At 33.0% G+C, this 27,798-nt stretch overlaps 3 protein-coding genes and 2 pseudogenes across 4 annotated transcripts; 1 reads left to right on the top strand and 4 right to left on the bottom strand.

Moving 5' to 3' along the window:
- The first annotated feature begins 1,133 nt into the window (after window positions 1–1,133).
- Window positions 1,134–3,971, top strand: LOC143543099 (myb family transcription factor EFM-like). Its single transcript, XM_077035503.1, has 4 exons — window positions 1,134–1,622; window positions 2,355–2,909; window positions 3,014–3,090; window positions 3,686–3,971. Exons 1-4 carry the CDS (start codon window positions 1,424–1,426, stop codon window positions 3,968–3,970), a joined length of 1,116 nt encoding a protein of 371 aa, XP_076891618.1. The 5' UTR covers window positions 1,134–1,423; the 3' UTR covers window position 3,971.
- Window positions 3,972–7,029: 3,058 nt separating this feature from the next.
- On the bottom strand, window positions 7,030–15,078 carry LOC143543098 (uncharacterized). Its single transcript, XM_077035502.1, has 9 exons — window positions 14,886–15,078; window positions 12,730–12,825; window positions 10,872–11,287; window positions 9,346–9,412; window positions 9,026–9,079; window positions 7,931–7,999; window positions 7,560–7,625; window positions 7,381–7,449; window positions 7,030–7,253 (listed from the first exon to the last, which is right to left on the bottom strand). The coding sequence occupies exons 1-9, from the start codon at window positions 14,994–14,996 to the stop codon at window positions 7,179–7,181; spliced, it is 1,023 nt and encodes a 340-aa protein (XP_076891617.1). The 5' UTR covers window positions 14,997–15,078; the 3' UTR covers window positions 7,030–7,178.
- A 2,070-nt stretch (window positions 15,079–17,148) lies between these two features.
- LOC143543114 (lysM domain receptor-like kinase 3) lies at window positions 17,149–18,533 on the bottom strand (annotated as a pseudogene).
- A 1,855-nt stretch (window positions 18,534–20,388) lies between these two features.
- LOC143543119 (berberine bridge enzyme-like 8) lies at window positions 20,389–22,858 on the bottom strand (annotated as a pseudogene). Its single transcript, XR_013137018.1, has 2 exons — window positions 22,136–22,858; window positions 20,389–21,624 (listed from the first exon to the last, which is right to left on the bottom strand). The product of XR_013137018.1 is annotated as a berberine bridge enzyme-like 8 (transcript).
- A 1,055-nt stretch (window positions 22,859–23,913) lies between these two features.
- Window positions 23,914–26,763, bottom strand: LOC143543120 (putative histone H2A variant 3). Its single transcript, XM_077035515.1, has 2 exons — window positions 26,585–26,763; window positions 23,914–24,403 (listed from the first exon to the last, which is right to left on the bottom strand). Exons 1-2 carry the CDS (start codon window positions 26,705–26,707, stop codon window positions 24,107–24,109), a joined length of 420 nt encoding a protein of 139 aa, XP_076891630.1. The 5' UTR covers window positions 26,708–26,763; the 3' UTR covers window positions 23,914–24,106.
- Between the last annotated feature and the right edge of the window lie 1,035 nt (window positions 26,764–27,798).

Raw genomic sequence — 27,798 nt, 5'->3', positions numbered from 1 at the left:
GCGACAAAAACACGTATCGGCGGCGAGGAATTAGCGGCGACCAATTAGCATCGACACGTCGCAGCTATTTGGTTTTAGCGGCGACTTTTCCGTTATTAAGTCGCCGCTAAAACTCAAATTTCTTGTAGTGAGTATGAGGAATGTAAAAACGTACATAAAAATGTTAAAAAGGAAGAAGAATCGTCTTTTAACATTTGATTGAACTATTACTAATAATTTTCTTCTCGTTATTGCATTTTGACAATAACACACACTCTTAACTGTTCATTGCATGAAATCTAAACTTAAAACTCTTTTCATTTACAAAATTCCCTTTTTCTAGAAGAGATATCTGTAACTTCCATCTTATTAGACTTGTAACTATATCTTTACCAACAAAGAACACCAAAAACTTAAATGTCAACGAAAGATTTATAATATAATGTTTGATCATGTTTCGCTTATATACATTTGTTTTTATCGCTACAAGGAATTGTTGCACCACTAATCAATCCCTTTGATGTGACCAAAAGGAGAGCAAATTTTCAAAAGATTTAACCTTGAATTAAGATTAAGTACAATTATCATTAACTTAATGTTACAAATTTTGGTGTAACAAAGGTATATCTCTCATCCCCTAAATTTATGTGGGAGAGATCTATTTAACAAATATCTCTCTCTTCCATCTCTTTGAAAAGTTGACATCAAAAGCTTGGAAACTTATATGATAGTTTTAGGTTTAAATTTTACAAACCTTCAAATTAGTTATGTTAGATATTGGAAACATGCATTTAACTTTTTCTTGGTATTTTGTGTATAGACCTATTTGTTACTAAAAGATTACTAAAGTTACCATTGGCACTGTGAATTTGATAAGTAAAATGGATTTTTTTTTTTAAGTATAAATGACTTTTGATAATGAACAAATCAGATCCCATTGATTAAAGAAACATGGAGGGAATGCATGACCCTTCACACATTGTAAGACCCCACATGGAGAAACAGCCCTTGATTCCTTATCTTTCCTTCTCCTCTCATATTCCCACACAAAGCTTTCATTTTTTTGCCTTTGTTCTTTGCAAGAAGTTACCATCTCTCTCTTCTTTTACCTCTCTCTCACATCTCTCTCTCTCTCTCCAAATTCCAACTTTATTCTCTCTAGACCTCACCCTTTAAAAGAAGATGATCCCCCTCTTGATCCTCCTTGTATTCACAAACTACACCTCCCTCAACTTGAGTGTTTCAAACCCTAGAAAAAGAAAGAGAAAAATATAAAACTAGGGCATAACACCCTTTCTTATCTTGTTCATCTTTGTTCCAGCATATACACAAACTATTCAATTCCCTCTTTAACATTAGGGTGTTTTGCATATGCTAGTAGTACTATTGGCATGTTCTTGATCCACACATAAAGATTCATTGTTTATACACAAATTAACTTAACATGATGGCATCGGCTTCGGAACTAACTCTCGAATGCAAACCACACATCCTCTTGAAAACAATCGGTGAACAAGTTGGTACAAACAACCATGTTCAATCCCGAAAGCTTGAAGAGATCTTGTCTCGTCTTGAAGAAGAAAGACTCAAGATTGATGCTTTCAAACGTGAACTTCCACTTTGCATGCAACTTCTCACCAATGGTACCATCTTTATCTTCATTTCATAATAAATATCACACAATATATATTTGTACTTGTTTTTAACCTAAGTTCGTTTATTAAATGAGCTTCAATTTAGTCGTAAGATCAAAGCTCAATTCGAGTTTTTAACGAGCTTTAACACGAATTGATCCCTATTAATGACCCATCAATTTTAAGTTATCTTGAAAAATTAAATAGTAACCTAATATTGAGCTAAAAACCTCACCGACCAATGGTATCATCTTTATCTTCATTTAATTCTTACAAAATCTAAATATATCTTGCATGAGTATCAAACATGCATACAGTTTTTGTGTGTGTTTCCACTTTTAGCTTCGAGGTTAAGCTCGTTTAATCTCGTCTGGATTTGAGTTTTTAATCGGTTGGTCTCGAATATCTTATAAATCTAGTTGGAACATGTTTATAGTCCAATTTCAGATTATCTTGACAATTTATAACCTTAAAAATTAGTTATGCTAATTATAGCAAGGAATTTTTCAATTGATCCTTGTCTTTAGCTTTATGTATTTGTATTAACTTTCCTTCATATGTAGTTTTTTCTTCATATTTTAAGATCATTCAAAAGTAACACATGATTCAAGATACACGCTTAATTAATCCACTTTCAAATTCAAAACATTCTATACATTATTTTTTATATTTTACATTAGAAAGTGTAACATTTAATTAGTTTCATTTCTTCATTTTAATTCAACTTTTAACCTCTTTAAGCCATGGAGACATCAAGGCAACAATTACAAACATACCGCACGAATCAAAATTCTCCGGTTCTCGAAGAATTCATACCTATGAAGAATTCCAACGGTGAAGGACTCGAAAAGGATCCAAACTCGAGCATTGACAACAAGGCAAATTGGATTACCACCGCGCAATTGTGGAGCCAAGCCACCGCCACCACCAACACCGTTGCCACCGATCACATGAAAACAACACCAAATGAAACTGATATTAGTTTCAACACTAAACAAAGAAACTGTGGAGCTTTTATCCCATTTTCTAAAGACAAAAACTCATCGAACTCGGCGTTAGTGTTGCCGGAATTAGCACTTTCATCCGGTGAGAAAGATGTTGATCATGAAGATAACAAGAATTTTCTCAAAGGTGATACTGGTGAAGTTACTGATAATATTCAAACCACCACGAATGCCACTGTCGCTTCCGGAACCCCCACGAGCTCTCAAACACCTAGGAAGACGAGGCGATGCTGGTCGCCGGACCTCCACCGGAGATTTGTCAATGCTCTTCAGATGTTAGGTGGTTCTCAAGGTAAGTTTCACTATGTTTTATGATATTTATCATTTATAATTATAAATTATGTGTCATGACAAAAAAAATCATTGTTTGATGATTTTGGAAACATAATTTTTCAGTTGCAACTCCTAAACAAATCAGAGAGCTTATGAAAGTTGATGGTTTGACCAATGATGAAGTCAAAAGCCATTTACAGGTTTCTTTCTCTCCCCTAGCTTGTTGCAAACACATGCATAAAAAAAGTAAAATAAAAAAAAATAAATAAAATAAAAATATTAGAGAAGTGTTTAAGCTTGTTGGATTAGTATCACTTTTAGATTAAGCTAAATATTAATAACTTTTTAAATCTTCTTTTACTTCTAATCAGTTCGTTACCCCGACAAACGAATTCCTCAGAGTAAAAAAAAACTTTATTCCAAGCGGATGCCAAAATAATTGATATAACTTGCATGAGTTCGATTACATGAGTAGCGAAATCTCTAGAGCTATAAGAAATAATTTAAAAAACAAAATGTCTAAAAATGTTTAGGTCAATAATCCTAAATCAATTGCTAATTTAGAAAAGTAAGTAATTTTTTAACCTTCTTATCCTACATGCATAAAGTGTTAGCATGTTCATAATATTCTCATGTTGTTGTACAAAACAGACAATGATACTATGTTCATGTTGCACGTACAAAGTACAAATAAAAACAGAACTATAGCTTCTTTTCTTTTGTGTGTTTTAGCTTGATTTTTTTTGTAATAAAATTTTCTAAATTAATTTATATTTTCATTTATCATTTTTACAGAAATATAGACTTCATACAAGAAGACCAAGTCCAACCCCACAAAACGCCGGCAACACCGCGCCGCAGCTAGTGGTTCTTGGCGGCATATGGGTCCCTCCAGAATACGCCTCAGCAGCCGGAGCACAAACCCTTTACACCAATGCCACCCACACCAACCCACATTATTGTACACCACAAGAATTTTACTCTAGCCAAGTCCTTCCACCCCCACCACCGCAACCTCTACACCACCACCAACTCCGCCACCATAATAATATTAATCACATGTATATGCAGTCTTCCTAACCCACACAAAGCTTGAAAGAATCCAGTGGCCGAGGTGGGACCACCCCGGCCACTGGGGGCAACCCGTCCGAGAGTATTGAGGATGGGAAGTCAGATAGCGGTGGCAGCTGGAAGGCGGAGAGTGGTGGTGATACAAAGGCATTGGTGTTAAGGGAAGAATGTGAAGAAAGTAATAGGAGTGATATTACCCTAAAATTCTTGAGTTTTATTAATTAAATATTAATTATTTAGTATAATTAACTAGTTTTATTAATTAAGTTCATGTTGGTATAAGTTATAAATCGGTTATTGAGATTTTAGTATTTTACATATAGAGTGAGGTAAAAAGAGTATAATGAGAAATGAGAACAGTTTGTTTTTGTTTTAATCAATGGTTGTATTTTTATTTTTATTTAGGATTTTTCTAATTATTAAAGTATAAATATTGGACCATATTTGTCTTTCTTGGCTTTTGATTGGATTTATAGACCTTTGAATTGTTGACATATTTGCCTTTTTCTTTTGATATATTGCTAATGCATATTTATTTAATTAAGACGGTTAGCGTATTTATTTTTTCTTTATTGTATAATATAATATTTACTACATGGTATTTTATTTGGGAATTTTGTAAAGTATTTGAAAGAACTAAAGGTGAAGATTAGGTTGTCTTTTAAATTTCTACTGTTTTGAAAACACTTTTTTTGTCAAAAGTATATTTTCTTGTGAAATGTAAGATTCCAAACATTGATAAAAAAAAGTTTAAAGTAGAAGAAACATGTAAAACACGATTTAAAGATTATTAATGTTAAATGAATTTAAGTGTTGTAAAAATCTTGTATAGTAAGATTCAATTCTCTTAAGTTTACTCCTTCGTCAGCGGTAGCTTTTTTTATAAGAACGTCTCTAAAGGTATATAAAGATCAAATTTACAACTTCTCATAAAACAAGATAGTGATCATATGTTGTCTCACTTAATTTTAATAGTGATCACCAATGTCATTTAAATGATCTAATAATCACCATTCCGTGTTTTCACTAGTAACGATTGTGATCGATCGCCTCTTACAAATCTCATACTGTTGGTAGGATATCGTGGCTTGTAAATTACAATTTAACGTGTTGTAAAGAATATTACATGAATAACTTTAAGTACTTTTTAAGCTTTTTTCCTCGCTAATCACCATGCCTCTTCAAAATGAAAGTGTTTAAACACTTTTCAGATAATTTAAATATGAATTAGACACCTAGCAGTATTAAAGTACGAAATTTTGATCAAGTTATTAGAGAATTTTTTTTGTTTAAACAGTGTGAAAACTCCACTTTTAGAAAGCAAGTACCATTGATTAATTACATTTTCCTTCTTTTTTTTGTATTTAAAAATCAGTTACTTGTGTTATTATTCCATTATAAATTACTTGATACCTAATTGAGAGGTTAGATGTGTTCTCCCACTTTGTACTTCTTATGTGTGCCTTACATAATAATGTTGCATTGGATAACATATACATAACAGCATTCACAATAGCTTATTCGTAACCATTCCCGTCTCAAATTTTAAGAAAAGCACGAAGAAAAAAAATGTGTTATTTGACTTCTACATCAAATCTATATCCTCATCTCAATAACCCAAACTTTGAGAGGAAACTACAAATACCCCCCCCCCCCCCCCCCCCCCCCCCCTTTATTTTAGGGTCACTATCCATCCTTCATATCTAATTATTTTTTTTATAATTTTTTAAAAGTATTTGTGAGTGAAAGAAAGAGATAGAATAAACAAAATGAATAAAAGTTTTTTTTATTTAATTGAAATACGGGTAAATATGAGAAACAAGATGAAGATTTTAGAAAATAAGAGATAAATTTAAGAAATAGTGTTTATTAAGTTAAATTCTAGGGATGAAATAGTTAAAGCTATTGTGAAAGCTCTAATACATATTGTATGGGATAACATAATATTTCAAATTGTGTTGTACAACATAATCCTATGAGGCAGATAAGACAAAATTACAACATAGGACATTAGATTTCAAACATGATTACTTTCACTTAAGATTTTTTTATCACCCAGTCATAGCATAAATAGAAAGCAGCAGCCATAGGCCCACATACAACCTTACGTGATTTGGAGAAAAACATTAAACAAGTGCCAACAACTTTGTTAGTTTCATCACTTTCTCTTCTTGAACATTAGATTTCTCTTGTTAGAACATAGGACTCAATGTAGTGGGGCCCACCACCGTGTCACCTCACCAATTCACGCCCCTAACATCACTACACTGTCGATGGCCAATCCCTTAACGGATGAGAATGTTGAAGGCGAAATGGGGTCCGGTACTTTAACCATCACCAACTTTTTTACATTTTTTTTAATTTATCGTCTTTAATTAATTGTTTAGTTAAGGACCACAACCTTGTGAATGATGGGTTAGTTAAAGCTTAACTACTTATGTGATAGTGACGTTACAATTTAACTAGCTTTTCTAGTTAAATCACTATACTTAGTTTTACAATTATATAATCCACCAACTTTGCATCCACAACACACACAACCCAACCCCCAAACGCACCCACAAATGAACTTTCATTTAATGAGTTAAGTGAGGAAACCGAGGAAATCTCACGCGAAACCAAAAAAAGTTTATTCACGTCAAAATACAACATAAACCTGATAATGCCGTCAACCACAAGAACCTAAACAAAATTCACGTATTTACAGGTTGACATGGACACGACTTGCCAGACACGAAAATTCTAACTTTCTTACATATTTATTATAATACAAACTTACACCCACAAACAGTCTATAAAGCACTTATGCCTGAAGGAACTCTTTAATTATCAAGTTTTAAAATAAAATGCCCTTTAAACTTGCAAATAAACAGAGCAACTCGTGAACCCGCTAGCATGACCAAAAACCGAACCATTTAGCTCGTGTGTTCATGAGGATGACCCGAAATAACCCACCCAGTATAGGTTAAACTCAAGCACACAAAGTTGATGTAAGCTTCGTGACTTGTTTTCGCATCGTGTAAAAGAAAAATAAGCCAAATAACAAACGAAAGAAAAAGGACCCCGGTTTTTTACTAGACTTAAAAACAAGATATAATGTAACAAAGGATAACTAATTTTAGCAACTATTTGTTAACAGATATCTACAACAAAATAAAACATGAGTACGCTTTCATAGTGTTTAAAACGACGAAAATAATAACCCTAGCTAGATAGGTCAGTTAGCTACGAGGTCATCTGCGTCAAGTTCGTTGTGATTTTCTAGTTCTTTCAGCGTTGACCCTACAAGAGACTGCAAGTAGAATGGGCAAAAAAAGTAAACAGAGATTGTCATAGAAATTAAAAATAATGAGTTAAAACGCTATTTATAACAAAAATTATCTCATTTAAATTATAAATACTCGTTAGAAAAGACTAACCTGGAGTTCCTCTTCACAAATTCTAAGTTTCTCACGGTAATCTTCCACGTTAAGAAAACATTTATAAAGCTGCACAAATAATTAATACATATCATGAATAGAAGCAAAAGTTCACAAAGCTGAATATATGAATATAAACAAAATAAATTAAAAAAATATAAAAATAATGTAAAAAACACCTTATTTAACTGTTTCTTCCGATTTGAAGTAAGTTTCCTGGCAGCAGCTAGTGCATCCTCCAGTTTCTGCAACCACCAAAACTATAAGAATAGAAACGTAATTTTTTAATCTTGAAACCCTTTCTGACTAAACTTTTGTACGGTTTTGATATAGAGTGTTGAAGTGATTGAAAAGGTATATTACTATTCAAAAAAAATAGATATTTGCGTAAGGTGTTTTGTAAGTTGTATGCAACAAACATTTTAACGCATTTTTGAAACTTTTGGCCATCTCGTTTTTAGCTAAATTTTCAAATCTTACCTATATGACTCTATGATTAGTAAATGGGTAATTTTAATATAATAATAAAAATAATTCTACTTTTCTAAACCTGGGATTTGTCTTGCAGCTTAGATAAATGATCACCCCTCTCTTCTGCAAGCTCTTCCATGCGAGTAACCTGGGAAATGCGAGTTTATGGTTAGTATCCGCAAAAAAACTAACATTGGATTATTAAAGTTTGTGTGACACGCACACATGTATATTTCAAGTCCATATGTATTTGAAGTTGATAAGAATGTAACCGACTTTGGTATATACAACAATTGCTATTGTAACTTATGGCTGCTAAACGGGTCGTGTTAGCGGGTTAGCAAGTCAAAACGAAAAATCGTGTCACGCGCATGAACCTCCGAACAGACGTGTATTTTCAGGTTGACACGAACATAACCCATTTAATATGATTTTTTTTTTTTGCATATTTATGCTTTAATATTTTATTTTTAAAATTTTAAATTTTGGCATAAAAATACCCAAACAGGTTTTAGTTATTACATAAAATACATTTTAAAAATAAAGAACAATTAATTTGTCAAACACGTCTACGCGCGAACCCGCCAGGTTGACACGAGCATGACCCGTTTAGTTAAAAGTGTTCGTGGTCTGACCCAAAACCGTTTAGACTAAACCCAAACCCACAAAATCCGTGTTAGGTTCGTGGCGTGCTCTCGTGTTGTGTCAGAAATTCACACCCCTACCGTAACTATCTATAAAGTACCTCTTGGGTTTATACAAAAACAATTAGGCATCATAGTGATAACTATAGAAAATTAACCCAAGTTTTTTTTAATTAAATTATTTTTAAAAATTAAAAATTCGTTGTGTTTCAACATATATTATTGCTTAAAAACCAGTCAAATGGGCCAAGTGTTTTAAATGCTTGAAACCACCTAAATCACTTTATTAAAAAAAATACCATTATTCAAATGATATAGTTTTTTTAGTCTTATTTAATACATTATTTTACAACATGAATAAAATGAAAAGTGTTGACAACTGGCCCACCTGACCCAGACTGTTAGGGCCCATATTAAAAGATTGTGTGCTTTGACCTGTTGACCCAATCTGCCCACTTGACCCCATTACAAGCAACATATTACATATTAACAAAGACAAGAAGAGGGTTGGCATATGCAAAGATTCAAACCTCCTTTTGGAGTTCTTCTACTTTTTGGCGTGAGATGTCGAGTTGTTTTGAAACCTATTACATTCAAAGGGTACTCAAATAAGATGGTATTCAATAATAATATAATATTCATGGTGACATTTTTCATGAATAACTTGTATGTGCTTACAATAATAATCTATGTTTGAAATAAATGATTTAGGACACTTTATACATCAATAACAAACACACTATGCGTGAATATAGGCCTGTTCCTTTTAAGCTATTTTTCGTTTGACCCATTATAGAGAAAACATAACCCAAAACGACTCATTCATAAGTACATATAAGCAAATCTCTACCTGATCATGATCTCCGTGACTTGAACCTGATGGATACTCTCTGCTATGGCGCTCACTTAAATCTGAACTGCATAAAAGCATAAGAAAGAACAATTAAATATAGAGTTTGACTTAATTGGCCGAAAAGTAAAAAAAAAATCCTCATTAAAGATGTTTTTGATTATACTGAGGATCAGTTTTTCGTTATGCATATGACCAATGTTTCTCAGCATTAAACTGCAATGACTAGTTTTTCTATGTCTAGTATTCATTCTGTTACACTCATGCTTATAGGTATAATAAAATGTAGACATCACACCTAAATTTATTATTTTTAAAAAGAGTTAATTACACAAATAATCACAGTGGTTTAGCCCACATAACACCTTTGAGGACTAACTTTTAAAAGTTAAAAATTTTGGGTTCGTGGTTTTAAATTTACTGTTAACTTTTTTTAAATGACCAAAAAAGTTAACAGAAGGAAAGTTAATCTTAAACCCCAAACTTTTTACAATTTTAAAACCACGAAACTCAAACTTGCAACTTTTAAAAGTTAGTACCTAAAGGTGATACTAAGGCCAAACCACAGGGACCATTTGTGTAATTAACTCTTTCAAAAATGTCAAACCTGCTTGATACATAAAATAAAACAACAATAAAGATTACAATCATAATAAATATAACACATTACTAGATGATGCCTATAACATGTCTGGTTATCCATAGAGTTAAATGTAAAACTTATTCAAAAGAAATTAAAGTGACTCTTACACTTGTGTATCATAATAAATTAACTGTATCATTTATTAAGAAGTGTAAATATCAATGTAATAAAACTTAAGCGGTTAAATGAAATAGAAAACCAAAAAGAAAAAGAAAAAAAAACAATACTTCGATTATAAAAATAACAGCACAAAATAAATATATAATAATTATAAATTAACGAAATACCCCCAAGTTTGAAGCTTTTGTCACTTCATAAGTTGTAAAATCACCAAAAAGCCCATGAATCTACTAAAAAGTATGAACTATAGATGGATTACAAAAAACCAAAAGAATAGATTAAGTGGCAATTTTGTCATTTTATAAACTCTAATGTGAAAAAAAGCTTTAAACTTTTAGCAATTTGTCATTTAACAACAGCAAAGAGCTTGTCGAAAATGGCATAAACAAAACCAAATTAATATTCGCATGCCTCTATATTCACTTCTTAAGTTGTAAATGATAAAAAAGCCGACGAATCTACTAATATGTATACAACTATAAACTATAGACGGATTGTCGAAACGCATGTGAGTAGATACAATGGCATTTTCGTCATTTTATAAAGTCTAATGTGACAACTGAGAAAAGATTTAAACTTAGACAATTTGTCATTTCCAACAGCAAAAGGCTTGTTGAAAATGGCATAAACAAAACCAAATTAATATGCGTGTGCCCTCTAAATTTGTTTTAGTATTTGGTAGTCTTAGTAAAAACTTTTTCATAATGATGTTATGATCAACAAAATATAGCAAGTATGAGGTTATATTAATTTACAATCTTACCCATTTGTTAATTTTGCAGGTTGGTCTTTATACTTATTCCCACTTCTTTTTACTGTCTCTTTTTCTTGATCCGTGTCTGATTGGTCACGATCTCTTTCACGTTCAAGGTCAACGTCATCCGAATCATTATCTCCATCATGTCCCCTGTCCCGGTCAACAAAACAGTCCCGAGACCGGTCAACATCACGGGCCCTAGCATATCCTCTTTCTTTACCTTGATCACGATCTCGAGACCATTCTCGGTTTTGGTCCCGAGAACGATCACGTTCACGACCGTAGTTTCTATCTCTACCTCTATCAAACTCCACATCTCTATTATTATTACTGATGTTGTGACGGAAATTGTCACGGCCAAAGTTTGACCTCCCACTTCTGGTTTTGACTTCATTGACTTTTATAATTCGTCCATCAATGGTCTAGTAGAGATCCATTAAATCAAACAATTAGATAAATTACAGCTAAATAGCTAAAACTAAAAACAGATGTGTTATACGTAGAGGTGGAAAATGGCGGGTTGGACGAAGGTTTGGGAAGGCCTATAAACTTACCGGATGAACACGGACGCAGCATGTTTATGTTCGTTCAATTAAGTTTAACCAAACAAATGAGCAAGAGTAATTAAAAACGAACGAATAAACATAGTGACAAGGTTTCTCGTTTGTGTTCGTTTGTTTATGTCTGTTCGTTAACAATATAAACGAACAGTTCACAAACGTAAACGTAAACGTAAACGAACGAACATAACATAACATAGATGAATGATCATAAATGAGCTTAAACCAATAAAAAGTAATGTGAAGAACAATGTGTTGGGCCTAGAAAATAATTAAAACTAGACTAAATTGTAACGGGGCTAAAATTTTAAATAAATATATAACGAACTTAAACAAGCGAACATAAATGAACATACACTAACGAATTTTAACAAACGAAAGTTCATGAACAAAAATGCATGAATAAGAAATGTGTTCAGTTTGTACGTTTAACTAAATGAACAAAAAGATTTGTTCATGTCCGTTCGTTTACTAAATAAGGAACATAAACGAACTTCCCACCAAACCGTTCAGTGAACGTTCTGTTCAATTATAGGCCTAAGTTTGGGTGAAAGCAGGTAAATCCATAAATTTTATGTACAATCGAAATCAGTCCCGTTGGGCCGAAACAGCCAACAATTTTGTGTCCATTTTTCAAAAAGTTGTAAATAGCTGATTTACTAAATATGGTTTAAATCAGCTATTTTATACATTTATTTTGAATAAAACGATTTAAGGCATTGTAAGCACTTGAATACAACTATACAAACTTGCAACTTTTAACCTGTTTTCATAGAAATTATTTGAGATTGTCACCTCTAATTCATAGCATTTTAATGACCAAAAACATCAACATATAACCAACTATATCATTTATATATGAATGGTTAATTAGAATCGTGTTTTATCTCTAATGGGCAAATATAGATTAAAAGTAAGTGGTTCAAATGGGTTGGTAGACCTTTTCATTCCAAAAAATTGATTCTTACTAAAATAATATAGTTTTGAGACAATATTTGACATCAAAGATCTATCCCTATGGGTAGAGGTAAGGTTGTCTACATCTTACCCTCCTTAGACCCTACCATAGCTTTGCTATTGGTGGGATATACTAGTACGATGATGATGATTTGACATCAAAGATTTCAAATTTTGAACAAGCTGCTTTGGGTTCAACACAACCCGACTTGTTTTGACCTGTATTAAATTTTTTTACTCATTTTGAATAGTTATCCGACCCACCAATTATGCCACCTCTGATGCATAGGACTGATGACCAAAAAATTTAAAAAAAAAAACATAAGAACGTAACTAACTGAAAATACCCTTCCATCCATATCATTGATGGCATTAACTGCAGATCGTGGATTTGTAAACGTAACAAACCCGAAGCATTTCCCACCTACTCCACCATTAATTATCTGGAAATGAAATGTAAAAGCAGGCATCATTACTCATTAGATGATCTTTTATTCAGGAAACAATAATGTCAATGTAAGAAAAAACACAGTTAGTAGATAAACATTATTCAAATATGCATTATCATTACGTATAATTTTTATTTCCACTATATCTTACTGTGATTGTAGCTTGTAAGAACTCCAATACCAGAGGAAAAAGATATGAGCTACTTAACTATAAGCGATGTAAAGACATATACAATGAAGTGAAAGAAGATCTAGTAAGCATTGCAGTAAGCCAGTAAGAAATTGATAATATCAGTTAAACCTAATAGCAAATGCTACAACAGTGTAGATATCAATTTTGGATTAAAAAATTAATGCGGTTAGCTAAAAAGCTATAGATTATAAGAATTTTCAGATCGACATGAATGGATCACCACTGTCTCTATGGAAATTTGCATAAGGGTTGATTTTTCTAGGTTATTATATGTTCTGCCTGGAGTTGAGAATTGAGATGGGATTGAATCGTTTAAACATCATGTATTTATCAAAGAAGATCAAGTAATCATTGATAAATTACACAGTGAAATCATTACCAACGATAAAATCTCATCTCAATTCTCAGTTCCACGCACGACATGTAATAACCTAAAAATAAACAATTATACAAACTTATATAGCAGTTATGGTGGTCCATTCCGGTAAACTGGAAACCCTTACAAACTTACGATTTTGAGCTCCACTCCATTGACTACCAATCCAAAAACAATATCTTAAACCTTAAACTGACACAGACTGAACCAAACAAGGCCTTGTTCATGTTCGTCCGTTAAGCTTTTATCGGACAAGCAAACGGTTAATGAACACCTAATTGTACAAAATTTCTTGTTTGTGTTTGTTCATTAAAGAAATGAACTTGTTCGTGAACGCTTCGTGAACACAAAACGAACAAACATAAATGAACACAAGCAATGTTTTATCTGATTTGGCTAACCGAGAACAGTCAGTGTAAACAGTTCGCTCCGCCTACCAAGTTTGTGTTGGTGTTTTTTTTAACATTTCATATCCATATGTTAATTTAGATATAAATTAATCACATAATACACATATATACTTTTGTTTTATAGTTAAAAAAACTTTTCTCAATTCCATACGATAAGATTAGAAAACTCATTAAAAAAATATTAAAAACCTTTAATGAACAAAACATAAACAAATAGACATTAACAAGAATAAACGGACGTAAACGAACACATTATCAAATGTCCACCAACGCAATTGAACAAGCATGGCCTCCGTTTAGGGCTGCAAACAAATCAAACGAACACGAACAATAAATTATTCATGTTCGTTTGTTAAGGAAATAATGTGTTCAAGAACGGTTCACGAACACAAATAAAATCAACGGAGCCTAGAAATTGAGATCGATTTATTCATCCATGTGAATAATGAGAAAGATGGAACAATGCAAAACAAAGTGAGAATATAGTTTCCTATTTTATGTTAAGGATAATAAATTAAAGAATATAACATGTTTAGATAAAATAAATAAATGTACAAAAAACTTTCATGAACATATACAAACGAACGTTCGTGAACTCATGTTCAACTAATCGAACGAAATTTCTTGTTCATGTTTGTTCATTTATTAAACGAACGAACATTCCGCTGAACGGTTCATGAACTGTTGGCTGAACGTTCAGTATGTTTACAGCCCTACCTCCATTACCTAATGAACTTATGGCTGAACAGTTAGCCGAACGTTCATGAACACAATACCGAACGTTCACGAACGCAACTGATAGAACATGGCCTCTGTTCGTGTTCATTCATTTAACTAATCGAACGGAATTTCTTGTTCATGTTCGTTCATTTATTAAACGAGCATCCCGCTGAACAGTTCACGAACAGTTTGCCTAAAATTACGTTCAATACATCATCAAATGATTAACACAAATGACACACGGATAATCAATAAACAAGCAACAATTAGCAAATAGATTAACAAATTAACTAACATGCATACGATTATTATTATTATTATTATTATAAGGTCAAACGGAGAGAAAACGGTGTACCTTAACGGCGATAACTTGACCGTAAATGTCAAAGGCGTTACGAAGAGTGTTTTCAGTGGAGTCGTAAGGTATGTTGCCGACGTAAACGGAGTTATCGTCGTCAATCGTCATTTCACCGGAACCCTAATTCATTCGCCGGAAATTATTATTATTATTATTATTATTATTAAGTGATTAACGACGGTGGTGGAGCTAGAAAGTAAAACCCCTAACTCTTAACGAAGAAGTTAGTTGGTGCAGTGTTTGATTGTACTGTAGGTACAAGTTAATTATGCAGTACTTAATCTTTGAATGACCAACAAAGCCCGCGTACACCAGGGATTAGCGTTTTCGATACCGGTACCAAATACTGAGGGTGTGTTTGGGATTCCTTATTTTCCTCTCCTTATGACTTATGAAGGTAGATAGCGCTAGTGACTCGATATGCCTCAATTTTTAGAGGAAACATATTCTACGAATGCTCACTGTGATAAAACATTTGGCTCGTATATGACATTTGTCATGAAATTGACTCAAACCGCTAACATTTTCTAGAAGAAGCCTCGACTGCATAAGTACGGTTAAAGCGTTGTTTTTCTTTGATGAAAATTTAATAATTTACCCATTTAATTTGACTTTAGCATAGAAAATAATATATTTTGTTATTAATTATGGTCAAAATAGAAATATTTTAATATTTTTTAAGTATATTATCAAAGATAATTAAAATTTATATAGTTAAGTTAAAAAAAATAACTATGATGCTAAATATTTTTATTCGCGCATTTTTAATAGTTTATAACTTAATGTTTTTTTTTTACTAAAAAGTAAAAAATTAAAATACCAAAGCTGCATGTTTTAAAAAGTAGTGGTTATATTTTTTTCTAAGGTTAAGACTATGTTAGTATTTTGCGAGTGTGAACCAAATAAGTGTCAATGTCACATCAGACTTACGCAACCTCTGCATGAGTGATTGTTACACCTAACTAAGCGAGTACGATCACACTCGTACAGTGACGGAACCAGAAACTTTTAGTCGGGGGTCGTAATAGTATTGTTTTGGATTCGTAATCCATGAGTGTACATCAGTTACGTTTTTGTTACCAAAAGTTGGTAACCATAACCTTCAAGGTCTCGTATCTTGAGACCATTGTATAAATACTTTTATCTCAACAATCACATAAACATTAACATATTTATGTTTAGGAAATCATTGACAATTCGATTGACAAGAGTCTTTCGTAAATGAATAATTAATAACTTGTTTACGTAAGGTCGAATCACCAACAATCTATTATTTTTTTAGGATTTAATGGATTTGATGAAGTTTAATGTTTGGTTCATTCTAATAAATTTATTTTGAAAACATGTTTATACATACCATAACAATATTGAAAATAAAATGTTTATGACAAACTAAATAATAAATTCTAAATTAGAAAATATATATTAAATAACAAATAATTCAATTATGTAAATTTAGAAGAGAAAGAACTTAGTAGGTTATTAATATTTTAAATTAATGACTATTTTAAAAAGTAAGGATTAAACTAATACTTTTGAGTACTAATGTACCATTGACAGATACCAACAGTAGGATACGTAGCCTTGATTAAAGGAAAAAACAAAAAACAAAGTAAAAAGTAACAAGTTTTGTACGGTAGTGATTGAACATTTAATTGCTTAAAAAAGACCATACATCGTCTCGGGTCTTAAAATACCTTTCTTCTCCGATGTACCGGACTGTAAAACCACCACCACTGGCATAAAAACTTTCACATATAATAACTTTAACTTTGATGCTCTCCTAAACTGCATAATCGAAGAGTGTCAAGCTATAAAATATTAGTACAACAAGCTCAAGGCTTATATCCAAGAACTAGAAGCTGAGTTGCATAAAAAATTATTAGTAAAATCTTTGACTCATTGGTTTGTAAACAAATTGTAAATACTCATAATCATAAATCATTTGTGTAAAATGTATAAGGGTGTGCCAATGAAATTGTTTTAGACTTTTAGTGATAAATAATAAATCATATTCATATTTAAGTACCAATTATAAAATATAGATACAAAAATAAATCTTTCAAACTTCAACATTCATGTTTCCATTTCTTTTCATACTTGAGGATCAAAATATCCTCAAACACGTATTTATCAATTATGAATGATTTAGATAGTTTTTTTCCGAAAAAAAGAAATGATCAAAAAGTGTATAAAAATTATAGTAATGATGCATGTAAAACATGTATAATTGATGGCTCAACACTACTTGTAGTTGAACCTAATCTTGATTTTCGTCAAAAGATACAACATCCCAATCCTCGGTCAACGATTAAAGTGTCATTAACGTGACCATAATAGATCGCATGCTTGGCCTCAACTGTGGGTTTTCATGTGTACAAGCTCTAGCAAGCAATGCTACCTATGTGCACTTAAAAATTAAAAACATAACTAATTTGAAACTTAAAAACATACATATGTACCACTTCTATACTTCCAAGGTTTACTCACCTTGCGGACTGAGTCAAAAGGGTAGTCAATTTCGAGCCTTGGATCGACTAGTGTGCGTAAACCATCACATGAGTCGGACATACTTAGGACCTCCTCAAACTACAAAAAGAAAGAACAATAGGCATCATGTCAAAATGTAAATAACTTTAAACATGCGCCGACGATTTCAAGAACTAACCAAACTTATTAGTCCTTGGGGCTCGTTACCAAACTCATCGTCTTGACAATGGCTCCTTTAGCTGATATTAGCTCAAACAATACAACCCCAAAAGCATATACATCTACCTTTGTAGAAACCTCACCATACTGAACATATCTGCACCAAAATATTCCGCTTTAGACTGTGTCCTTGTTCCAAGATTAGAAAGGAAATGAAGGAAACTTACTCAGGAGGCATGTAGCCGAATGTTCCAACTAAACGTGTTTGTAAAGAACGACTCCTGGCTTTGGTAAGTTTGGCCAGTTCAAAGTCAGCAACCTATTGAACCATAAGAGTATATTTAGTCTAAAAAATCTAATAACCCGAGGCTTGAATAAAATGGTAAGTTTTAATATGACTTTATATATAGGTGCCCTGCTTGCGGTGCGCGCATATAATGTATATATGTGTGAACCCTCGGGTGGGCAAAAGTAAAATTGCACTAATTTTGACGTTATTTTACTAATCTCGTGAAAATAACGTTAAAAGTGATGGAAGGTTAATCAGGCATCATGTGGTGGCGTTGATAGCCGAAAGACAAGGGTACATGCACCAATCAGCCAGCGTCCTGATGATTGAGTGCTATGTGCCTTATGTCCAAGGCTTGATGCAAAACTAGTATAGAGCCGGGGGTCTCATCGGAAGCAGCCTCTCTATCCCCATGGGGTAGAAGTAAGGTTGTCTACATCTTACTCTCCTCAGACCCTACCATAGCTTTGCTATTGGTGGGATATACTGAGTACGATTATATATATATATATATATATATATATATATATATATATATATATAACCTTTGGATGAAAGTTTTCATCGATTAAAATGATGGGATACTTGATATCGCGATGGATATAGACAGGAACTGAGTGCTCGTGAATGTATGCGAGCCCTCTAGCCGAATCAAGCGCGATTTGAACCCTTGTATCCCATGGAAGTGGCTCTCTACCTAAAAGCATTACAAAGTATGTTATATGTATGAATCGAATTTGGTTATATGGTTTATCCAGGTCAAATGACTCAAATCAAAATATTTGACCAAAAAGACAGATCAAATGGGTCAACGTATATTTTCAGTGCTTACAAGTTACAACCTATGTGATGTGAGGGTATGATGGAGGCAGACATTACCTCTGTCATGATTGACTACTCCCGCTCATACCCCTATTAATTATTCACAAAATAGACAAAAACCAACTTTTTCCCCACAAATAGAAAAAATATTCTCATCACTATGAATCGGATACGTGATAAACAATCCATAATCCTTAAGAGACATGATTGTTTCCACAAGAACAGTTGACTATAACATCAACTTGATTTTTTAACTGTGTGTTTACCTCATCATAACAATTGAACCTCCTCAACATGTCCACATCGATGAGGCCCGAAAAGTATGTTTCTGCAATCAATGAGTAGGTGTCTTCTGAAATCTGAACTAACCGTATAAACAAACCGATGGTTTAGAAAATCTTGATCGTTACATGCACATGAAAACGGGATATTCATTCTTGAACCAGCAGTAATTACTTCTGCTTTTACGATTTGTGGGTTATAACTTAGCATTTGCAGGATTGTAGTGGAAAAGATTTGGGCTATAAATGTGATGTTTGCGTTGTCCGTTTCGAGTAAGAAGCCAAAGCAACACATGTGTGTTTGCAGCTTGATTAATAGTCACAAGCACTACTAGAAACTGGAATAAAGTTTTGGTTTTTTTTGCTTATTTCATTCTTCATGATATATAATAACTAATAAGAATGAAAGCAAGGAATACCAAGATGAATGCATGATCAAGAAATCCTAAAAGTCCAAGTAGAAATTGTATCCTGAAAGGAGAGTTTTTGGACTGAAGTGGTTCATATGATTATTCGTGTTTGAATTGGTCTTTGATCCGTGTTCCTTATGTGCAAAAGGGTTTAAATGTTGTATGTTTCATAACAATTCAGTTTACGCTTCATGCAAACTGACCAAACATGAGAATTCGTCTCTGGACAATACTATTTGCATTTGATACTTTTGGAGTTTTGGTTTCCAAGTGTCGAGGTTGTGGAGCTACTTAGACGTGTCCACTAGACCATGCATAGTATTGTTAGGACCCTACAATCTAAACGACTTAGGGTTTCTTAGTAGAGAGGTGAAATCTATTTTATGATATATTTATAAATTAACTTTTAGCTAGAAAGCTTTCCTAGGACCAATGGATCACCCATTTTTAGTTTTCTTCGGTTTTTAAGTTACTTAACCTAGTTGTACATGATATGTCTGGTCATTTTATTGTAAATTTGTAATCTTTGTACCGTGTTTAATAAAAAATACATAGTTGCAGCTCATATACGTAGAACGTCTTGACCGAATGTAAAATCTCGTATTCTTATTTTGTATTTAGCGTTTGTACTTTGATCGATACCTAGTCATATTAATATTTTTATTACTATTAAAAGGCATGCTAATAATTGAGGAAGAGGTACACATCAAGACGTTCTAGCATTAAATAAGTATAAAACATTATATTACATCATACTAATATCATGATGACTTGAAGAATGGACAAAAAAAAAGACACGCACATAGCTATCTCTTTCCCAATAAATTTTAGGGGTGAGGAAACCTTGACTTGACCGGTAATCGAAATTAATCGATAATTGAATCTTTATCAGACTGAATTAACTGATAACCGAGATTAATCAACAGTTTTGGTTAAGGCTTTTTGATTAACCGATTAATCTGTTATAGTTAAGGGTGTCCCATAACCAAACGTCAACTGAACGGACTGAAAAGAATTAAGACATGCTCACGCCAAGATGAATATATGTTTACATGTGGATTTAGTATATGTGTCAATATTGTACAAAAAACCTTGAGAGTACATATTAATATTCATTAAGTTCTCGTTTGATGTCACCGATTGTTTTCCATGTTTAATAAGTTCAAATTTTGCTTGGTTAATTAACCAAAACCGAGCTTCATAACCAATTAACCGAAACCAAAGTTCAGTTATGGTTATGCTTAAGAGCAACATTAACCGAACGAACTGCAATTACACACCCTTACTAACCGAATCAAAAGTTAGGGTTTATGATTAAGCTTACAAACTATAATATTATCCAACTATACAAATGATAACATGAGTACTTCACAAAGATGGCAAAGTTGGAATACTTTGCTCATTTCTAAAGAAATTATCAGGATCCACCATAGTTTTCACCTTCACCAACCTTTTAAAATTAGTCTCTTTAAAATACTTAACCCCATACACACTCCCTTCTTGAAAACTATTCTCCCCATTATGATTAACACCAATATCCAAATCCCTATAATTCAAATAAGCTTCTCTAGGAGACTTTGACACAAATGGAGTCATGTATTCATGCAAAACCCTAATCAACTTAATATAGTGATCCGCGGCATCAACACCATATTCGGTCCAATCCAACGTGTATTGGATCTTCGCAATGTTCCCAGCTCGATGCGGGAATGGTTTATAGAACTCTGAAATCTCAGCCATTCGTCCACCGTAAGGGTTGAAAGTTAAACCAACACGTTCTAACTCGACCATCTTGTTGAATATAGACCTTAACCCTTGTTTTGAAATGGGTTTTTTTATATAGTCTGATTTTCTTTTGAGGTGGACCACTGTTCGCCTTACTCGACTCAGCAGAGTCGAGTCTGGTGAGCCAGGTGGGGAGTTGAAGTACGCTAAAAGTGATTGAGTCCAATTCATTTCTTGACAATCTAGTATTTGTAACCCTAGCTCAGGGAATCTTTGATCCAATGTACTTATTAAGGTTGTTGTGTTACCTAGGAACAAACCATGAAATGTGGCACCTATTGTTTTCTTGTCGCTTGTGTTGCTTATGTTCACAACATTAATAAGCATTCTAATGAAGATATTATTATCCAACTTGCTAGCAACTTGTAGCCACTTGTGAGCAACGTTAGTAACGTTTTGCTCGGATGTTTTTCTCACATTAAAAACGGTTACCTTGTCGGGAACACGCACTAGGTTTATTTTATACGAAATAACGACACCGAAGCTCGCACCTCCACCACCTGTGAATTTAGGGGTGAGCAAAAACCGAAACTTAAACAAAAAAATTTTTGATTGATAGTATCCGAACAAACCCGACAATTATGGTTAAGTGAATATGATAACCAACTATTCAGTTAAGGTTACAGTTAATATGTCTCTGTTAACCAACTTTAACAGAAACCTAACCGAACTTGTATATTATGTTTTTTCAAATTTTACATCTTTATTTCCAAATTTTATACCTCTATTTTTCATCTAATATGCCTCTATTTTTAAATTTTATAACTCTATTTTCATCTTTTACATTATAACCAGACCAATTTCAACTAGAACAAAAAAAATATAAACATATATAAAAAATACATTGGACAATTAACTGAAACCGAACCATAACTAACGGTTAACCGACTTATGGTTAACAAACATCCGGTTATGGTTATGCATGTTAAGCATTACTCCATAACCGAACGTTGGTTATGGTTAAGCCTTTATAAGTTATAATAAAACCGAACCGACTTTGCACACCCATACCTGTGATTGCCCAAAACAAATCTTCACCCATCGATTCACGATTCAAAAGTTTTCCATTAACATCAACGATTTCAGCATCGATAATATTATCAACCGAAAGACCATGTTTACGCATCATGTTACCGTACCCCCCTCCACTAAAATGTCCCCCAACACAACGGACGGGCAAAGACCAGCTGGGAAACCATGAATGCTACTTTTTTGTGAAATACTATAGTAAAGTTCACCTATGGTTGCACCAGCTTGAACCCATGCAGTTTCATCATCAATAGAGACATTAATTGAACGGATATTAAACATATCTAGTATAAAGAAAGGTTTGCTAGCAACATATGATAGACCCTCATAATCATGACCACCACTTCTTATTTTCATTAATAAGTTATGTGTTTTGGCACATATGATGGAGGCTTGGACATGTGAAATGTCTAAAGGAGTGACTATTAGGGCCGGTTTTCGAGTGGTGGATTCGTTGAACCGAAGGTTACGAAGGTAGGATTGTAAGATGGTGGTGAAGGAAGGGTTGGTTGGGGTGTAGATTGCGGCGAAGATTGGAGTAGTAAGGTGTGGTGAGTTGATTAGGCATTGGATGAAGGTTTGTTGGGCATTGTTTGAAGTTGCAAATGCTAATGAATGGTTAAACAAGAGGAAATAGATTATGGCTATGAGAAACATTGGTGATATGAAGTAGTAGTTATACTTAGCATGATATGTTATTTATAGACAAATTAATAGTCAAGTTTGTGTATACATATATAAATGTTATAAACAAAGACAATAAATATAAATTATATTGTATAGATGGAACCAAGATAAAATCTTAAGCAAAGACAATTCCATGAGGCTGAATCAAAAAAGAACAAAAATGTCTATTTGTGGAGTGTAGAATAAACCATGTTATATATTAATAAAAAATAGTTGGGTGAGTTAGCCGTCCAAAAGATTTGTTTTAACTATTGTCTTCCATTATATGCGAGGAAAAAAAACTATAACATAACTAGAAACCGACCCGCTTGATCTAACCTGACACCTTGTGTTCGAGAGGGAATTACGTCTAGGGGTGTGTTTGGTGCGGTTTTAGGCTAAAACCTAAAAACCAAACCGAAAACCAAAACTTTCGGTTTTCGAAGTCTTTGAAACCGTTCGATTTCAGTTTTTTTGGTTTTCTTTGTGGTTTCGGTTCGGTTTCTGTTTTTTTTCTGTTTTTGCCATTTGAGTCTGAAAATTTTAAACTGAAAAAAAGTTTGCAAAAATAAATGAATTTAGGAATAAATAGTTTTGTTAATTAAAAAAGTATAGACTATTATACATTTGACTAAAAATATTTAAGTTACATATATATTAAATTCTTATAAATTACTTAATATAGAATATAAAAAAAATTGAAAATCGGTCCGGTTCGTTTTTTACAAAATCATAAAACCTAACTGTCAAATGGGTCGGAACGGGTTAGGGTTTGGAACGAGTTAGGGTCAACAGGTTTGGGTTAGAACGGGTCCGGGTCGGAATGGGTCCAAGTTCAAACGGGTCAGAACGGGTTACGAGTCGCGGGTTTTTTTTATGAACGAGAACAGATGAAACGTTTTAATATTTTGAGTTATGATTTTTCCATTAATTTTTTTGGAGTTCAAACTAAACTGTGAACCGGACCGCTTGAATGAAGCCAAGCTGGCTGAGTCGGTTTTCAACAGTTTTTTCAAACAAATCTAGTTTGACATATTAAACTCGCAGTTATTGGTTTCCTTTAACCTTTTAAATCTGCTTCTAGACATATACAGTTATGCTAATAAAACTTCAAAAACAAAGAACCGACACGTCTAACAAAAACATTAAAAGACCAACAGTTAAATCGACACATCAATGCATGGTTCGAACCAGATCAATCACGTTCAATCTCAAAACAGTCCAACCAAGACCGACTAACTACCACTAGCGTTCTCAAAACACGACTAAACCATGAAAACACAATACCTACTCTTTAGTCGATTTGTTGATGAGCGACTTGTGAATGTGAGGAATAACACCGCCACCAGCTATGGTTCCCTTGATCAAAGTGTCGAGTTCTTCATCACCACGGATTGCAAGTTGCAAGTGTCTTGGGGTTATACGTTTCACTTTGAGATCTTTGCTTGCGTTTCCGGCTAACTCGAGGACCTCTGCGGTTAGGTATTCCAAGATGGCTGCTGAGTACACGGCTGCTGTGGCTCCTACACGCCCGTTTGATGTGGATCTTTCTTTTAGAAGTCGGTGGATTCGACCAACTGGAAACTGCAAGTCATTTTAAAAAGATATTAATAGCTGAAATGACATTTGAAAACCATCATTTGCGGTTTTTTTTTTTTGCGAAAAATACACAACAGATGTTATTAGAGGTTACAAAAAAGTTGAAACAGACAAACTTTTATACGGGTCAAAGCACTTAGTGACTCAAATTTTTTTTTCTATTTTTTGAAAATAATTAGTGTCAAATAGAATTACATAAACTATATTACTTTGGGTACTGAGTAACTGAAGTAATGTTTTGAAAGACAATGTTTTTGAAGATTTTATGCATGAAAAATAAAAATATTTTTGTGGCACTTCACCCGTTTGACCCGTTAAGAGATGAGCATAGCCCATATAGACAAATGAACGAGTATCAATTAAGGTAATATCAACACAATATTTAAGATATCTGGGCCTATTTGACATCAATGGGATCAACCCGCACGATTCGTTTACACCAAAACTAAACAGCCACAGATCAACCTTCGAATAAACTATTAGATTATCTTTCACAGTTACTACAAACACACAGATCATTTATATTTAAAATACACAGCTACTCGTCAACAACACTAGTCATATAAACAATTTATTCAAGCATCAAATTGGCCAAACATACTATATACACACATTCATACAAATCAATTACATCAAAGCTAAACTAACACCTTCAATCATCACTATCTAAAATTCAAAAAGAAACTTTGCATCCAACCAAACCTCACTAGTTGCAATTTCATGAAATCGTTGTCCTGAATCCACAAATAGCCAATTAAACAGTGCATTCAAGTAGTTCCACACACAAAATATAAAGTATAAAACAGAACAGCCATAGTTCAATCCATCACCAGTTGCTTTTTTTACATGATTGGTTGCATCTATAATCCAAAACAGCTAAATCGACATCAAGCATGCAACATTTAAGATAGGCAAACAAATCAGTTAAATCACAACAACTTCGCTAACCTAAATCACGTCTCAACTCCACAAATCATCAATCGAACCGCGCATAAAAGTCGTTTGAATTTGAAAACAATTAACATTAAGAATCCAAACACAAAATCATTACATCACAACTATAACTTTCTCTAATTAACAAACAACTATCGTTATTTAATTTTTCACAAATAAACAATCAAATAGTACATCAAAGTCACTATTTAACCTACATCATTATATCACGACAACAACTTCACTGAATAACTATCGATTGTCACAGAAAACAAATAAACGCGGGTTAACCTAACTCACATCTTCAATCCACAAATAAACGATATAATCATACATCAAAGTCGTTACAGAAAACAAATGACTATATCACAGCTATAACTAACAACTGTCGCTACTTAACCTAAATCCATAGTTATTAAAAGCCCTCGCCTCGCCCTCGCTTCTTGAAGTGACAACACCTCTACTGGCATTGATGACGGATCAAGAGCAATAGTCATTTGAATGTTTACTATTTATTACTTTTTAACCTTCTGGTTTTTATGTTTTGAACATTTTGGTACTTTACTTTGAACAATTTGTTGTTTAAGTTTTGGAATTACATTTGAATCTCGACTCTTTTAGAGCTTTTGGTACTAATAGCCTTTGTTTATTATATATGAAGAATAGTATTATTTTCTTTTCTAATACATAATATATTTATATTTTTTTTATTTAAGTGCGCTTTCTTTGTCTTAGGCCTTCACTTATTTTGTGCCTCGTGCCTAGGCCCCAGGCAAGGCCTATGCGCCTTTGATAACTATGCCTAAATCACATCTTAAATCAACAAATAAACAATCAAAGTCGACACAAAACACCACACGTTCAAAATCCAAACATAAATCATTACATCAGCACTACAACTTCGTCGATTAACTATCGATTAATCACTATTTAACCTAAATAAGGTCTTAAATCGACAAATAAACAATTTAACCGTAAATCAAGCCCTAAGCATCAAACATTCAGAATCTGAATACAAATCATTACGTCACAACTACAACTTCTTCGATTAACCATTAATTTAACCTAAATCACATCTTAAATCACTTATCGATTATCTCTATTAAACCTAAATCATGTCTCAAATCCACAAATTAACTATCTAATCGCACATCAAAGCCTATGCAATTAACATTCAGAATCCACAAATCAACAATCGAATCGTAATCGGAACACAATTATTAATATTATTACCTGAAGACCAGCGCGAGAAGAACGAGAAGTAGGCTTCTTCTTATCCTTGTCCTTATTATTATTATTATTATTGAGTGCTGCATTCTTTCCCATTATCAAACCTTTTGCTCCTTTACCAGACATCTTGACACTCACGAAACCAACAACGCAGACGAAAGTAATTATAATAATAATAATAATAATAATAATAATAATAATAATAATAATAGTTGATCGCTGCGGCTGAGGTGGAGGTGGAGGTGGTGTATTTATAGGTGGAAAAGAGTTTGTTTTAGGGTGGGATTGCAATAGTGGTCCCTCAAGATATACCTTATTTGCATATTCCATCTTTATGTTGTTATATCAATGACAAAGTCGTCGGTATTTTTTTTTTCTCGAGCGACAACTTTCATTAAATAAACGGCGAAACTGGTCTAGGGTGTGCAAGAAACCAAAAAAAAAAACAGTTCAAAACTGAAAAAACCGAATCGAAAGAAAAACCGACGATTTGGTTTTACGATATTTTGTAAGAACTGAACTAATGGTTCGGTTTTGGTTTTGCATGTGATAAGACTGAAGCGAACATTGTGCCGCCGAAACTAAATAAAATAGAATAGATGACTGATGTGGGTGAGGTTGTGTAGTATTTATTAGCGGAAGAGTTTGTTTTAGGGTGGATATGAGTTAAGGGTCCCTCAAGGTATACTCTAATTGCATATGTGATCCTTGTTTTAATGATTAATGACAATTGACAAACTCGGTATAATTCATGTTTTTCAACGACTAATTTTTTACGCTTTACACTAGTGGTACGGTTTTGGGTTAAAACCAAACCAAAAATCGAAACTTTGGTTTTCGGTTATTGTCATTTAAGCTTAAAAACTTTAGGCCGAAAATAATGAATTTATGTATAAATAATTTTGTTAATTGTTAACTAATAAACTATTATACATTTGGCCAAAAGCATATTTGTGTTACATATTTATTAAATTCTTATAAATTATTTAAAGTAAGAAACAAAAAAAATAAAAAACTAGAAATTCGTTTTTGGTTCGGTTAGGTTTTTATTACATAAAATAAACATAAAACCAAACTGTTGATTTTTGTTTTGTTTTGGTTTCGGAAAAGTTTTTCGTTTCTTGCACACCTCTACTCCGAGGTGGTGTATTTTTAGGCTGGAGAGTTTTCTTTGGGTGGATATGCGTTAGTGGTCCCTTAAAGTACCATATTTGCAT

This window comes from Bidens hawaiensis, unplaced genomic scaffold (genome assembly GCF_021521415.1).
Source record: "Bidens hawaiensis isolate Kalapana, Puna unplaced genomic scaffold, B.hawaiensis_p1.1 tig00013027_1, whole genome shotgun sequence".
In the NCBI taxonomy this organism is placed as follows: Eukaryota; Viridiplantae; Streptophyta; class Magnoliopsida; order Asterales; family Asteraceae; genus Bidens; species Bidens hawaiensis.
This window is presented reverse-complemented; position numbering and strand designations above follow the sequence as displayed.

Excerpts from the sequence above, each read along its gene's own strand:
- LOC143543120 (XM_077035515.1), bottom strand. The coding sequence starts at position 26,707 with ATGTCTGGTAAAGGAGCAAAAGGTTTGATAATGGGAAAGAATGCAGCA. Across the intron at positions 24,404-26,584 it reads CTTCTCGCGCTGGTCTTCAG|TTTCCAGTTGGTCGAATCCA; the intron begins GTAATAATATTA and ends AATGACTTGCAG.
- LOC143543098 (XM_077035502.1), bottom strand. The coding sequence starts at position 14,996 with ATGACGATTGACGACGATAACTCCGTTTACGTCGGCAACATACCTTAC. Across the intron at positions 9,080-9,345 it reads GTCACGGAGATCATGATCAG|GTTTCAAAACAACTCGACAT; the intron begins GTAGAGATTTGC and ends TGAATGTAATAG. Across the intron at positions 8,000-9,025 it reads TAGAAGAACTCCAAAAGGAG|GTTACTCGCATGGAAGAGCT; the intron begins GTTTGAATCTTT and ends CGCATTTCCCAG.
- LOC143543099 (XM_077035503.1), top strand. The coding sequence starts at position 1,424 with ATGATGGCATCGGCTTCGGAACTAACTCTCGAATGCAAACCACACATC. Across the intron at positions 1,623-2,354 it reads CATGCAACTTCTCACCAATG|CCATGGAGACATCAAGGCAA; the intron begins GTACCATCTTTA and ends AACCTCTTTAAG. Across the intron at positions 3,091-3,685 it reads AAGTCAAAAGCCATTTACAG|AAATATAGACTTCATACAAG; the intron begins GTTTCTTTCTCT and ends TCATTTTTACAG.